Source organism: Lathyrus oleraceus, chromosome 4, assembly GCF_024323335.1.
Source record: "Lathyrus oleraceus cultivar Zhongwan6 chromosome 4, CAAS_Psat_ZW6_1.0, whole genome shotgun sequence".
Lineage (NCBI taxonomy): Eukaryota > Viridiplantae > Streptophyta > Magnoliopsida > Fabales > Fabaceae > Lathyrus > Lathyrus oleraceus.
The window spans coordinates 82,152,960-82,168,990 of record NC_066582.1 but is presented as its reverse complement, the minus strand read 5'-3'; the positions used below and the strand labels follow the sequence as shown (position 1 = coordinate 82,168,990).

The window sequence follows — 16,031 nt, the reverse complement described above, 5'->3', positions numbered from 1 at the left end:
ACTTGAAGAAAAAATAGAACGAATGGAACGTATAAGCCCGCAAAAAATATGGACAAATTAAATTAGCATATTTGTCTGGGTTTCATTTTACCACCTCTATCTTTCAATTCTATTTTTTCATATATATATATATATATATATATATATATATATATATATATATATATAAAGGATTATAGAAAGAGTAATAGTAAGCCATTCTAGACAACAACCTTCCAACGAATCTTAACCTAATAACCGTTGTGGTCATCCATGGAAAATGATGTGTTATGATTGTATAGAGATCCCGTACGAGAAAGTTTGTGAAACATTTTGCATGTCTAGTCCAATTTGGGTGATGGTTTGAGCCCTAGCTTTAGTGAAAAAGAGCTTCACTCACCAAATAAAATTATCACCATGTGTTTTAACCTCCATGAAAAAACCGAAACAAATAAATACACAATCCATAGATATCAATTTCGTCTTATTACATTTATCTAACCATTGTTTATTATTATCTTAATAAACACTGACTTCCTCGTGAAAGTGGCGGATATATATAAATCCGCATTTTTTGTTAAATGGATAATTTGAATATCTTATTTTTCAGAAAACGACAAAAGAATTTCAATTTCAAAAATTTCAAGTTTTTTCTTTACGAACATGTTAGAAAAAAGAAAAGGAAAAAAAGACAGGTGGCAGAAGGAGAGTGATACTGTGACGGATGTAACTGCCCAACACAGAAATCAATTTAGAAGCTTTCTTTTGGTGAGTGAGAGAACAAGCATATTTCGTAAGATTCCACACGTGTCTCTTCCGTGCTTAATTTTCAATTTCAAAAATAAATAAATAAATATTAAATATTAAATATTAAATATTTTCTTCTCTTTTCTTCTTTCTACACCTTACACTTAAAAACACACAATTTCACTCGACAAAGGGAAAAATCAAAACAAACCCAAACCAAAAAACCCTAAGTATTTTTTTTTCTTCCTTTTCCCTCTTCTTTCTTCGTTTTCTTCCAATTGTTTATCAATTTAACTTCAATTTTTCGAAATTGGAACTTTATTATTGTTAATTATTTTTTAAATTTATGGTATTGTTGTTTTTCAAGAGTTTTTTGATTTTTTTTTTGGGAAAATTTGCAGGTGAAAATGGCGAGTTCAGTGGAGAAGGAGGGTTCTGCTTCTAAAGCTGCATCTGCAGTTGAGGAGCCTGTTTCTTTGGAGCTTCCAGCTCCATCTGGTTGGACGAAAAAGGTTTAATTTTTGATTCGTGTTTTCCCCCTTTTTTTACTTTTCGATTTTAGGGTAATTTGAATTTTAAGTTGTTGTGATTTCTTGTTTCTTCTCTGATTTTTGTGTGGGGTTGTTTAATTTTGCGGATTTGTGTTGTGAAGATGCTTTGCTGTTGGTTTTCTCACCTAGGGATTTGATTTTTATTTTTTTGAACTTTGACCCGCTGAACGCGTTTGTTTCTAGATTTGCGGCTGAGATTTGGGTATTCTGTACTCTGAATTTGGAAAATTGTAGCTTCTGGGTGTTGAGTTGTCTACAGGGGATTTTCAAGATTCTTACTGTGTGATGTACTGTCCCGTGTGATGTATTGTCTGTGAGAGTGTTTCTAAAGTTTTGTATGACTTCTGCTTACAGTTTTAGCATTGTATGGACGGGTTTTGTTCAAAATGATATATGCTGCTTTGTAGGTGTTGCTTGGTTACATGGCATATTTGTTCTTTCTGAGTATTACATGGTACAAAAGAAGTTTGTTTCCCATATAGGACATAAAGGACTGCAATTTTGAGTATGGAAATTTTGCTTAAATGTACACTTTTTTGTTTACACAGGGAATTTCTTACATTAGTTTTGTAAATTTTTATAATATTGCAAAATGGGCACTGTGTAATTGGGCTTGTTTGATACTGATCTGGGTGTTTTTATCATTCATCTTTTTTTCACTTGGACTAGGAAACTTGTTGAAATATGACTTTTGTGTATTTTGTAGCTGTGGGATTTACCAGGGGATGATAATGATTTCTCAGTATTGTTGTCTTGCTGTATTTATTTGTATGTTCTAGGGATAATCCTAATATGTGCAGAAATTGCCAACTAACCTCTTTTTTGACAATGATAAATGCGTGTACAATATTTGTTTTCTGAAATATAGGAAATCACAGGTTAATTGTGACTAAAGACATAATTCTAGATTTTCATGGATATCATTTTATGAACATTTATTTTAGGGCTAAAGACATAATGTCTATCATGATATTTGTTTTCTTGTATCAAAACCAGTTGATACGGCTTAAAAATCCCTCTTCCCTAAAGAGGTGACAAAAGTTGCATAATCAGAAAGGTAGATTACGTCATTTCATGTTTGGGTCCTAATTTCAGAATTTTTCCATACTACTATTATGAAACTCTATTAGCCTTATGATAGATAGTGCACATATTATTTGCTTATTTTTTCACTGCTCTTACAATAAATCACAAGGCAGCAAATCATTCAATTTGTATTTTTGCACAATTTGTTCCATTATAAATATTTGTTGTTTATGTTAACAGTAAATGATGTTTAACTCCATGATTGTGAGTAAGGTAAGTTATCATTCTTCATTTGTCGTCATATCATCACTCCATAATTTCTTAACAAACACCAATTTTTTCTTAAAATTGTAAACATTGATATTTTCTTGTTTGAGATCCAATACAGTTTGCTGTTCAGTTGATCTCAAATTTTATTCTGTTTAGTTTGTCAGGTGTTCAGTTTGCTCTAAGAGAGTGATCCAACTTTTAACATTGATTTCAAGATATAAGATTTTCAAATCTTTTGACAGATCATCTCTACTGACTCGTTTTTCTTCAAACACCAGGCTTAGTGTTGATTAGCAAATCCAACCCGACCAGAACATGATCCACATGGTTTATTGAACCCAGTTAATAAGTCATGCCCAAGTATAAATCAGTAGGAAGGGAATAAACCTTGTATTACCATGTAAATGTGAAATAATTATCATTATCATATTATATTCTGTCAAATTTGTAACCATTTATTCTAATATTTTCTGATATTGTGCTCTGAATATGCCCACCATGTAACAGTCTTTTTCATATTTCTTGAAGTAAATTGCATTGATATTCCCTGAATTTTACATAACTTATGCTATAACAAATTTTGATTTTTATTCAATGAAAGACATAACTCCTGTCTTAATTTTTCTAAATTGATTCTATGGAGATAATATATGAGTTTACATGATAATTTATCCATACGACTCCACTCTTTTTTCTAGCTACACTACAAAACTAGAGGGGCATCTATGTAGGCATTGAATGAGAAGTATTGTTTACTTTATTTCCCGAGACAAACAGTTGGTTTCATAATGAATGATGTTGTCTATGTAATCCCTATTACTGCAGTTATAGATTTGAAATGGTTTGTTTACAGTCCATATGCGTCCATTTTTGTGTTTCTTGGTTATTATGAGCCATGGACATGTGTTGTCAATCTTCACACCTTTCTCGGGTATAGCCTGAGTGGAAGAATTAAAGAGGGAAATAAAACACTGTAATGTATTGTGATGTAAGTAGGGAAGAGTTTGATTTTTCATATTAGGGACTATTTGTAGAAGTTAATAACTTAGAACAAGATCTTGTATGTGTTACAGTTGTAAATTTGTTGGATGTTATGGCCCATGATTATTCATCAATTATATTTCCTTTGCAGTTCTTTCCAAAAAAGTCTGGAACTCCAAAGAAAAATGAGATTGTGTTCACTGCACCAACAGGAGAGGAGATCCATAACAAGAGGCAGCTGGATAAGTATTTGAAAGCAAACCCCGGTGGCCCAAACATCTCAGAATTCGATTGGGGCACTGGGGAGACTCCAAGAAGATCATCAAGAATCAGTGAGAAGGTCAAGGCATCTCCTCCATTAGAACCAAAAAGTGAGCCCTCTAAGAAGCGTTACAAAAAGTCAGCTTCAAAGAAAGAAGCTTCTGAGGATGAAGAGGAGACAAAAGATGTGGAAATGCAAGAAGCCGATGAAACTAAGGATGATAAAGATTTAGAGCAGGAAAAGAAAGTTGTTAACGAAGAACAAGGTGATAAGGGACCGGAGGGTGCAGATGTCAAAGAGTCCATTCAACCTGGTGAGAATACTGATATAGCAAAAGATGAGGGGAAGTCCGACACTGCCGATGGAGAGTTACAAGCATCCAAAGAGAAAATTGATGACAAAGGAGCTGAGGGGTCTGAAGCTGTTCAGAATAAGGATGAAGAAATGATTGAACAACCACAGCCACAGGAGGAGCCAAAGCAAGCTGTTCAGAGTAAGGAGGAAGAAAAGATTGAACAACCACAGGAGGAGACGAACCAAGTTGTTCAGAATGAGGAAGAAAAGATTGAACAACCACAGGAGGAGACAAACCATGCTGTTCAGATCGAGGAAGAAAAGATTGAACAACCACAGCCACAAGAGGAGGCAAAGCAAGCTGTTCAGAATAATGATGAAGAAAAGATTGAACAACCACAGGAGGAGACGAAGCAAGCTGTTCAGAGCAAGGATGAAGAAAAGATCGAACAACCACACGAGGAGACAAAACAAGATGGTGGATCTGGGGAAGCAGAGAAACCAGAAGCTGCCCTTAATGCTGAGAAACCAGCTGAATTTGAAGGGGAAAATAAAGAGGAAGATAACAGAATCGCTCAAGAGGCTGAAGGAAATATCAAGGAGAAAGAAGCTACAAAAGTGCACGGTGAAGAAAATTACAAGATTCATGATATGAACAAGACTGAGTCAGAGGTGACCGTGAATGGAAGCTGAATTGTTGAGACCAGAGAACTTGAACAAGGAATAGAATAAACTCTTGGCTTCTATCTTCTGTCACTGTGATGCCTTTAGATCTGTCCGAGGATGACTGTAGTTTTTGTTGTTGTTATTTATCTGATTGTTCATTGAAATGACTATAGACAATCATAGAGTTAGCCCTATAATGTACTACTATCTATCTATGTTCTGGAGAGACATGTAGCTTCTAGTTCCCATGTAACATTTGTATTGTATGATACCTGTAATCTTATGTGAGACCTTGATTTTAAATATGTCTTGTAGTGTCATCAAATGTAATGCGCCAGGTCTCATTTATCTTGAGGCTGTTTACATGTTTTTATTTCATTGCATGTTTCAATAAACGATGATAAGAACATTAATTTTAGCCATTAGCCTTTGATATCCTTCAGCAGCTTGAAAGTCAGTATTTGATGAACAACAATAATGCTTGTAGTCAATATATATCAATTACATTACAATTAAAATTACAATTTCGTGAGAGACAATACGCTCACAAGCTCAAACTTCATGAGCTGTGAAAGATGAGTTTGTTGGTCTTTCCTAGACACCACAATTTGGTGACCCTGAAGGGAAAATTAATGGAATTCTCTATATCTCTAAAGATGAAATAAAATTTCTTGTAGCTTCTTCACTCAATGTTCAAAGCCCTTTAAGTTTACCAACCAGTCCTGTCAAGGAGGTCCACTTCTCAAATGCTGCTGCTGAAGACACAAAGGCAATTTTGGAGGACTTCACATCATTCTGAGCAACTGCCAATAAAACCAGGATTAAGGCTTAGTGTGTGCCAAAAAAACCAGGATTAAGGATTAGTGTGTGCCAAAAAAACACATTTTTCTGTCATATATGAAGCTTAATTCCTAATTGAATGCAACACACCTGATGAAACCAATGAAGCAAGTGAAGAATTGAATGTGTCCACCTCAGTCTTCTCTTCAGGACTGGAACTCAGCTGTTAAATCCATCAACCAAAAACTTCAAACATCTAAATGGAGATCAAAGAGTATGCTTCAACGCAAATTGTATCTCAGGAATAAGTTTTCGATTTGAATTTACCACTTGAAATCAATAATAACGACACCAGTTTCCTCCAATTTTGAAATTCAGAATCAAATGCTACTTTATAACCATTTACATATCAAGCTATCAATATTACTGCATTGTAATGAATACTAACAGACAACTTTCTGTTTGATCGAGATCGTTGCGAAAGATTTCATAACAAAAGTGTTCATATCATAGTGAACACATTACTTAAAGAAAAACAAGATTTTACCTTATTCAAAGCAATATTGGCTTTTTGGACCCAATCAGTAGCATCCTTGCCACTCCCTAAGACAGAACCAGCTGTGGTTAGATCATTCTTTTCAATTGCTTTACCAACTTCACTCAATTTGTACACCACATCCTGAAGATACCCTGCAAAACATAAAGAACATGCTTTTGAAACGTATAACAGGCAAACGAGCAACAATTTGCGCCACTAAATACAAAAAATATTCAGATTGCAATCAAAACAATGGATGCTGTCAAATATAACACATGATAATAGAACAAACGAATAATGCACATTACCCGTTTCTTTGGTGGAGGAACTGATGACACCTTGTTTCTCAAGTCTCTTGATTCTATCCTTCTTTACTTTTTCCAAGAGCTCAACATCATCATCTGCTTCAAGTATTGCAGCATTAGCATCAAACAAACCTTTACCACTCAATGAAAGGACCAAGCTGGTAACAAAACCTATGGATATGCCTCTTTTGGTTACACTTGGGTTCACTACTTGGCAAAGTGTTGATTCTCTTTTCACATTGCATTTGATGATTGAGTTGTTGTGAACATATGTTGGTGTTGCTAGATGAAAAAGGTTTGCTGTTGAGAGAAAATTTGTTGCCATTTTTCTTTATTTTGTTTATTTTTTTGGCGCATGAAAATTTAGAAGACACGGCAATTTGGAACATTTGGAGGATAAGGTTGTTGTTGGATTCTGTAATCTAATCCAGCCATTTTTTAGATCCACAGGGGTATTGTAGTCATTTTACTACCATCACGGTGGCACCGTCCCTTCCAAACTCCAATTGAGTTAAAGGATGCAAATTGGCCATGACATGTTCATTTTTTATTCCTGGCCCATATATGATGTATAAAGACTTATGTTTATTATTACATAGTCAAATGAGACACTAAATCTAGTTTAACCAATTACTTGGACAAGTCCGCAGACCAGACTCTACGCATTTTAGTAGTCTAGTATTAATAAATGCTTTTGATTCGTAAAATAAGAGTATAGAATAATACTAGATTTTTTTTTAATTTTATTGTATTTGTTTTTATTTTATTTTATTTGATAGGTTTATTCTCCGGATAAAATAATATTTTATACCTGGGACAAAAAGTTGTCCCATGATTTAGTGAGACAAATAGAGAGATTTTTTTTTTATAATTTCTGTTTGGAATAAAAAGTTGTCCCATGGTTTAGTGGGAGACAAAAAACATGATTTTGTCTCGTCCCGTACCATTTATTTTGTTCAGTCTCATGATTTATTTCTAGATGAAATAAAGTGAAGGTTTGAAAAACACAAGAAGAAGGTTGAATTGTGTTGGTTTTTTCTTCTTTAAACTTTTTCAGCTTCTACTTCTGATGTTTCTTTATCAGAGTTTGAACACTTGGTTTCTGAAGCTTAAGAGTCTGGGCCACCAAAGACTGACTTTCTTCAGAGTTGACTTCTTTAGAATTTGGATCTCCATCAGAGGCCGAGTCTTCAGAAGTGGTCTTCAGAGCCAGGTCTGATCTTCAGATGCAGATTCCTCAAGCTTTTCTTTATTTGTTCTTAATGATAAAATCCTGTAGACTTGAACATATGAAGACTACCCAATTATTCTTTAAATACTTTGTTATCATCAAAATCCAAGGGATATTGTATTAACCAATTTTTTTCTAACATAAGGTACAAAATAAGTTGTAATGTCCAGTCCCTCATTTTTTAACAAATTAAAAGCACCCTAAGTCTATGTTTTATTTCACATTTGAAATTTTTAGAATTGATTCTAAACATGTAAAGTTTATTTTGACATATTTGATTGCTTTCGAATAGAATTGATTTTGCTTCCACAATTGTTCATGACTTATATGTAGGATTTGTAGTTTTGAGTCAAAATGTAATATTTTAAAAATTTACGTTAAATTCACTTTTATGTAAGTCTATCTCAATATAAATTATTTTACATTTAACTCATTTTTAGTCATAATCAATTAACCCAAAATCAAAAAATTTATTATAAAATCAAACACACTAATCATGACATGTTAATATCTGCATGTAATTCAAAACAATCTACACCACTACTTTTTCTATAAAAGAAAACTGGTACAAAATAATACCTTTATCATTTATATATGTTGGCACCTCAAAGAGACTAAATAAAAAGCACCATAATAAAATGTATTAATAAAAAAAAATACAAAAAGAACTTTTGGCGTTAAACAAAAATCCAAAGTATGAGAATCCCCCTGCCTCATTAAAAAATTTATCAAGAAAAACTAAATGGGATAAAACATTCTTAAAGGTAAAAAAAGAGTGTATATATAAAACATTGAATCAAACATAAATAACCAAATTAACAAAACCTATACAAAAGATAAATCTAACATATTATAATTGAAATCATTCCAAATAGAGATAGACAAGTTATTCAACCAAGTGTAACTAGTAGTAGATACATCAATGTTGGTCATTTTATACATTTGAGAAAAAAGAATCAAATAATTTTCCATTTGATATGAAAAGTCCAAGGAATAACAAAAAGTTAATTGAAAGACAATGATCAATTTTTATCCTCTGATGACGTAAACCTTTATCAAAATCAATTTCAATAGTTAAAATAGCTCTTTTCAACTCAACAGAGCAAAAAAATACCAATAAGAAAATGTAATATTAAAGTTAGATTGAGGTCTCTAAAAACACTTGCACTGTTGGAGTTGCAGCGGAAATTTGACTTCTAATAATGATATGGAATACAACTCTCTTAAAGTTAAACAAGAAAATAGTATAACATGAACAATGAATTTGTATGAAGAGATATAAGTGTATAAAGAAGAAAGATTGAATTTGTATGTATGTTGTGTTTAATACAAACTAATGATTCATCTTATATAGTAATCCACATACTATAAAATGACTGAAGCATATTACAAAACACATATAAGCCATGTTATTCCTATCATTGCTCCTTACTAATGTTGCATCTTGCCATAATTAGTTTTGACTAATTATTCCCACAATTCTCCACCTCGTTCATAATTTGAAACATTCAAATTTTGGACGAATATGGAATAATGTTCAACAAGTTCAAGCAGTGTTGAAATTTGCTACCTGATACAACCTTGGTTAACATGTCAGCTGGGTTATCATCAGTATGTACCTTCGTAAGAGAAATATGTCCTTCCTCTACGACATCCCGTACAAAATGATACCTTACATCAATATGCTTGGTCCGAGCATGATGAATCTGATTCTTAGCCAAATGGAGCGCACTTTGACTATCACAACTCAGTGTTACACATTCTTGTTTCATACCCAAATCATCTAGAAGACACCTTAGCCACAATGCTTCCTTAACTCCTTCTGCTACTGCCATATATTCGGCTTCTGTAGTAGAGAGTGCCACTGTAGACTGTAACATCGATCTCCAACTAACTGGTGCACCGTGTATTTGAAACACATAACCAGTAGTAGATCGCCGTCTATCTAGATCACTAGCATAATCTGAATCAACGAAGCCACTTATTTGACATGTATCTCCACCAAAACACAATCTGGTGTTAATGGTACCTTTCAAGTACCTCAAAATCCACTTCACCGCTTCCCAATGTGCCTTTCCCGGATTCGCCATGAACCTGCTGACAACACTTATCGCTTGTGAAATATCTGGACGTGTACACACCATAGCGTACATCAAACTGCCAACTGCACTAGCATAAGGTACATTTTCCATGTTTGCCTTATCTTCTGCTGTAGTGGGAGACTGATTTCCAGAAAGCCTAAAATGTGGAGCTAATGGAGTAACCACCGACTTAGCACCTTTCATTCCGAACCTTTCAACAACCCGCTCTAGATAGCCTTTTTGACTCAAGAACAGTTTTTGGTTTGTCCGCTCTCTTCTAATCTCCATATCCAGTATTTTCTTCGCAGCGCCCAAGTCTTTTGTCTCAAACTCTTTACCAAGTTTAGACTTCAATTTATCTATCTCCACCTTGCTTTTGGAAGCAATAAGCATGTCATCGACATACAATAATAGATAGATATAATCACCTCCACGAAGCTTCTGAATATAGACACAACTGTCATAACTACTTCTATGGAAGCCTTGTTTTATCATAAAAGAATCAAATCTCTTGTACCACTGTCTAGGAGATTGTTTCAACCCATAAAGTGATTTCCTCAAGCGACATACATGACTCTCTTTACCTTCAACCTTGTATCCCTGAGGTTGATCCATATAGATTTCCTCATCTAAGTCTCCATGCAAGAAAGCTGTCTTCACGTCTAGTTGTTCCAGCTCAAGATCACCATGAGCTACTAAACTTAATAGCACCCAGATAGAAGTATGTTTCACCACCGGCGAAAATATCTCATTGTAATCAACTCCTTCCTTTTGTGCAAACCCCTTGGCCACTAGTCTAGCCTTATATTTTGTGCCGCACGACTTAGTATGATCTTCTTTTCTTTTATACACCCACTTACAACCGATATCAGTCTTTCCCACGGGCAATGGGACTACCTCCCATGTCTTATTCTTATGAAGAGATTACATCTCTTCCTCCATAGCAACCAACCAACTCTCTCTATCTTTGTCTTTAATAGCTTGCTTGAAGGTGATCGGCTCATCTTCTTCAACTGAGAGTGCACATTCCACCAATTTTACCTGCCCATAATGCCTCAGAGGTTTATCTGACCCAAACTTCTGAACTATTTTGTAATTTCTCTTTGGCCTAGTGGTTTCCAAAGATTCCTGCTGTTGTTGTTGTAACACATGTGTATTTTCTTGCTGAACCTCCTCATGATCATGTTCATCCTCTTCCTCGTCTTCACTGGCGATAGGATTCTCCACCTGACCACGACTAGAATCTGGTTGGTCTTCAGATTCTATCTCAATAACTTGATTCGATATTTTAACATCACCATCGTTAGGCACCATAGATTTTTCATCAAATGTAACATCCCTTCTTATCACAAACTTAGAATCTTCTACACTCCAAAGGAGATAGCCTTTGACCTCTTTTGCATATCCTAGAAAGATAGCTTTCTTGGCTCTATTATCAAGTTTGTTATCCTTGCCGTGATAATAGGCTGTGCATCCGAAAATTTTCAGTCTTTCATAATCAGCATGTTCACCTGACCATACCCTATAGGGCGTGTCTCCACCTAAACTGGAATGTGGGGATCTGTTTACTACATAACAAGCTGTAGCAACCGATTCCGCCTACCATTCTCGACCTAACCCAGAATTAGAGCGCATACACCTTGCTTTCTCAAGAAGTGTACGGTTCAGTCTTTCTGCGACTCCATTCTGTTGTGGTGTGCCTCTGACCGTCCAGTGTCTAACAATGCCTTCCTGATCACAAAACCTCTTGAAAGCTCCATCCGTATACTCTGTACCATTATCCGATCGCAGAGTTTTCAGCTTTCTACCTGTTCCGTTCTCAACCATTGCTTTCCAACACTTGAAAATATCAATACCTCACTCTTAGGCTTAAGAAAATAAATCCAAGCATACCTTGAATGATCATCAACATATGTAACAAAGTACCTGGAACCATCCTTAGAAGTAACTGGAGCCGGACCCCAAACATCAGTATGCACGTAGTCTAGTATTCCCCTGTTTTTATGCTTGCTTGTAGAAAACCGCAACCTATGTGCTTTTCCATACACACAATGTTCACAAAATTCCATGCATGGCTTTTCCATGTTCTTTAGCAAACCTTTCTCACCAAGCAGTGATAGACCTTTTCAGACATATGCCCAAGGCGCATGTGCCACATCCTCGTACATTCAGTCTGGTCTTTACTTCTATTGATTCCAACTGCCAAATCACTTGTGACAGTTTCCGCCATAAGAGGATAAAGATTCCTGTGACGAACACCCTTCATCACAACCAACGAACCACGAACAACCTTTAAGACTCCGTTTTCCAAGATTATTTTGCAACCATTTTCCTCTAGTACACCAAGAGAAATAAGGTTTTTTTCGCAAATTAGGGACATGTCTCACGTTCCTCAAAGTCCTTACCGCTCCATCATGCGTCTTGATTCGTATTGTACCATACCCCATAATTCTACAGGCATGATTATTCCCCATTAAAACTGTACCACCATCTGTATTTTTGGTAGGTAGTAAACCACTTCCTATTTGGGCACATATGGTGTGAAGCTCCTGAATCAAGCACCCATCTTCTGGAGATATCATGGTCTTGCTCTGAAACCGAGAAGCAATCATCCTCGCCATTTGAGACATAACTCGCCTCCTGCAAATCTTGTTGTTTACCTCTTGAGTTGTTTTCGTTGTTGGTATAATTTTTAAATAATACCCTCTTATTTGGACAATTTGCTTTAAAGTGCCCAAGCTCACCACATTTAAAGCATGTTCTTTCCGCATGAGCTCTAGATTTTGATCTACACTTGCCGCCCCTGCCCTTAGATCTTTCATTGTTCCTTCCCCTACTAGCAAACAACCCTTGTGTCTGTTCGTTATTTTCTCCACCATTACCATACATCCCATTAGTAGCAATCTTTCGAAGATCATCCGCTAATAACGATGTTCTAGTCTCATCCATAGTTAGAGTATCACCCACAAGCATCAATGTTTGAACTAGATTTTCATACTTCTTGGTCAATGAAAGAAGCAACATAAGTGCTTGGTCTTCATCATCAATCTTCACTCCTATATCTTTCAAGTCTGATATAATCCTATCAAACTTATTAACATAATCCCGGATTGAGGTGCCTTCCTCCATCTTGCATGTATACAATTTAGATTTTGAGTAGATCCTATTTGTTAGAGTTTTCGTCATAAAATTATTCTCTAACTTTGACCACACGGCGGCAACCGTTGCTTCTTCATTAACCAAGAAAGCAACATCCCTCTCAAGGCATAAGATTATCGCTGCCCGTGCTTCAAGATCTAGCTCTTCCCAATCCTCATTCTTCATACTCACAGGTTTTTGTTCTTTCCCCGCTAACGCCTTATGCAACTTTTGTGATATAAGCAGATTTTTCATCTGCATCCTCCAATAAGAAAAATCATTTTTTCCATTGAACTTATCTATTTCATATTTCCCAACCTTGACGGTTCCACTAGTAGAAGCCATTATAGGCTCTGATGCCAATTGTTGGAGTTGCAGCGGAAATTTGACTTCTAATAATGATATGGAATACAACTCTCTTAAAGTTAAACAAGAAAATAGTATAACATGAACAATGAATTTGTATGAAGAGATATAAGTGTATAAAGAAGAAAGATTGAATTTGTATGTATGTTGTGTTTAATACAAACTAATGATTCATCTTATATAGTAATCCACATACTATAAAATGACTGAAGCATATTACAAAACACATATAAGTCATGTTATTCCTATTATTGCTCCTTACTAATGTTGCATCTTGCCATAATTAGTTTTGACTAATTATTCCCACATGCACAAACTGCAATGTAAGGACTGCCATGACCTGTTCCGCCCAAGTTGTATTTTATCTAAGATATTATAAGAAGGCGCCACAAGGTCTCTTTAATTTTAGGAGCCTTATGGGATGAATCTTCACATTAACAACTTTAAGAATATAAAATGCTGCCATGTTATAAGCAACATAAATGTTTGTACAATTTTCACTAAGGGAGACATTAGATATCATAAAATTGAAAGCAGGTCTCCATTTTAGTTTCTTATATTGAAACATAAAATTGTTCACACAAAATCAAATAATGTTAAATATATTAATAATGACAATCTTGATGATATGATTGCGCTCGTCAAACCAAGATTTGTCATAATAATTGAGGATATGATGCATAGTGCTAGTGTCAACAAGGATACTAATGATAGTCTGAAACCAACTCTAAAGTTGTTGAGAAAAAAGAACACAAGAAAAAAATATGTAAAAATGATTCCTCTAGTATCACAAAAGTCACATTTGAAAACAATGGCATAACCTTTAGGGCACAACTTGTCATTAGTAGGTAACTTATTCTAAATTAATGTTCAAATAGTGATAGATTTAGACAATAAAATATCTTTGTGTCAAACCATTTTGGTCCAAGAAAACATTTAACGAAGAAGCCTTTAAACTTTATAGACTTTTTTTTTAAATTGAGAGATCCATCAACACTATGAATCCAAATAAACTTGTCAGGAAATTTAACCTAAGGAATGGTTTTCTATTTGAGTAAGTTACACAAATTAGGAAAATTGTGCATTATTAGAAGCATAATGTGCCATTGATCATAGATTATGAAATATCTCACCTTAGCATTGAGGACAAGACTAAAGTCAATAGAAAGAGAATCCGCTAACCAATTATCAAACAAAAAATTAACATAAATCCCATCATCAATAAGCCATATAGAGTTATTCTTCACATTTGAAAATGTTCTTTTAATTTATACACAAATAGAGGAATGAATATTGTATTGAATAAAAAATATTTTTGTAATGACTATAGGTCTAATTAAGAAATCCCATTAGTTTTGGAAACTATGGATCCCACCCAAGCTTAACCATTGTTGCTTCATTGATGTCTCTGAGGACATGATGCCAAAACATCCTTCAAAAATAGGAGTAGAAACCTTATATCAAATCACTGAAAAATTTCCTGCCATTAATATCATTGTCCATATGAAATTCCTCATTCATTTCTAAAAATCATTGAGGAGGATGATATGCCAATATTAGATAAGGAAAGATTAAAATAATATGATTTAAATGATATTCTTGACAAGTTCAACTCTTCCAGCAAGAGAAATAAGAGAAACCTTTTAAACATTCAATTTGGATTTGAGCTTGTCACCATTATGTTAACTGTAGTTGATTAAGAATTCCTTTAAAAATGGTAACCCCAAGATAATTAAAAGGGTAAATGCCAATGTTTAATCCAAGCATCTCAACACGTTAGTTTGATCTTGGTTTATGGATCCTCCAAAGAAAGTGAATTTATATGAATTAATAAGTTGGTTTGCGATAGATCTACTTGTTGAACAAGTTAATGATATTTCTTATATTGCTGATAATAGCCTTGCAAAAGATCATGACATAATTTGCATATAACACACATGAAGGGATTTGACTACATCTCATGCTATTAATTAAAGTCAACATCTTATTATTTGGTCAATTTTATAGTGAATTATTGAACACATATTCATCAAGACAACATAATATAGAGAAAAATGGATCACATTTCCTAACACACATTTTTCAAGGGAAACCCCCGCATTGTTACCATTAACATAAATAAAGAGCCTGGTAGATTAAATAATAGTATGAATCCAATAAGAAAAATTTTGATTGAAGGAAAATCTTTGAAGAACATTAAGAATAATTTTCCAATAAAAAATATCAAAATCCTTCTCGATATAAATCTTGAGGGCCGAATTTCCTCCAAAACTTTTATTATGCATAACATTGATATCCTTAGAGGTATGGAAAATGTAATCATATATTTTTCTATCATGAATGAAGCCTCTTTATCGAGTAGAAATGATAGAGTGAGATATAATAATACATTGTTAGAATTATTATAGTGATAATTTTAAAGTTAATATTCGTAAGAGCTATAGGTCTATAGTAGTAAAAAAGATGAGTCTTAAGGAATTTTGAAATGAGCACCACATTGGTATAATTCCAATCATGAATGGTCCAACCATTAATAAATGAAGAAACTACAATTTTAATTACATTATCTTCAATAATTTTCCAATAAGTTCAGAAGAAATGAGCTCTAAAGCCATAAGGACCAAAAACACTATCATAACTCATGGTAATGAAGGCATAATACACTTCAATGAGAGTAGGATAACTAGTATGCATACCATTTATTTGGTCATACATAATATTGGGATCACATTATCTATCAATTCAGAATTAGAATAGTTATTGTCCACATTAAAAATAAATTTGAAATGAGTTACAAATTGGGGCAAATCTCATTA

The 16,031-nt window shown here is 34.2% G+C and overlaps 2 protein-coding genes across 2 annotated transcripts; one reads left to right on the top strand and one right to left on the bottom strand.

The window, feature by feature from the left end:
- The first annotated feature begins 813 nt into the window (after nt 1-813).
- On the top strand, nt 814-5,081 carry LOC127073537 (methyl-CpG-binding domain-containing protein 11). Its single transcript, XM_051014711.1, has 3 exons — nt 814-956; nt 1,128-1,238; nt 3,706-5,081. Exons 2-3 carry the CDS (start codon nt 1,134-1,136, stop codon nt 4,801-4,803), a joined length of 1,203 nt encoding a protein of 400 aa, XP_050870668.1. The 5' UTR covers nt 814-956; nt 1,128-1,133; the 3' UTR covers nt 4,804-5,081.
- Nucleotides 5,082-5,236: 155 nt separating this feature from the next.
- LOC127073538 (thylakoid lumenal 16.5 kDa protein, chloroplastic) lies at nt 5,237-6,808 on the bottom strand. The gene is made up of 4 exons (XM_051014712.1): nt 6,403-6,808; nt 6,104-6,246; nt 5,707-5,779; nt 5,237-5,579 (listed from the first exon to the last, which is right to left on the bottom strand). Exons 1-4 carry the CDS (start codon nt 6,722-6,724, stop codon nt 5,470-5,472), a joined length of 648 nt encoding a protein of 215 aa, XP_050870669.1. The 5' UTR covers nt 6,725-6,808; the 3' UTR covers nt 5,237-5,469.
- Nucleotides 6,809-16,031: the final 9,223 nt, after the last annotated feature.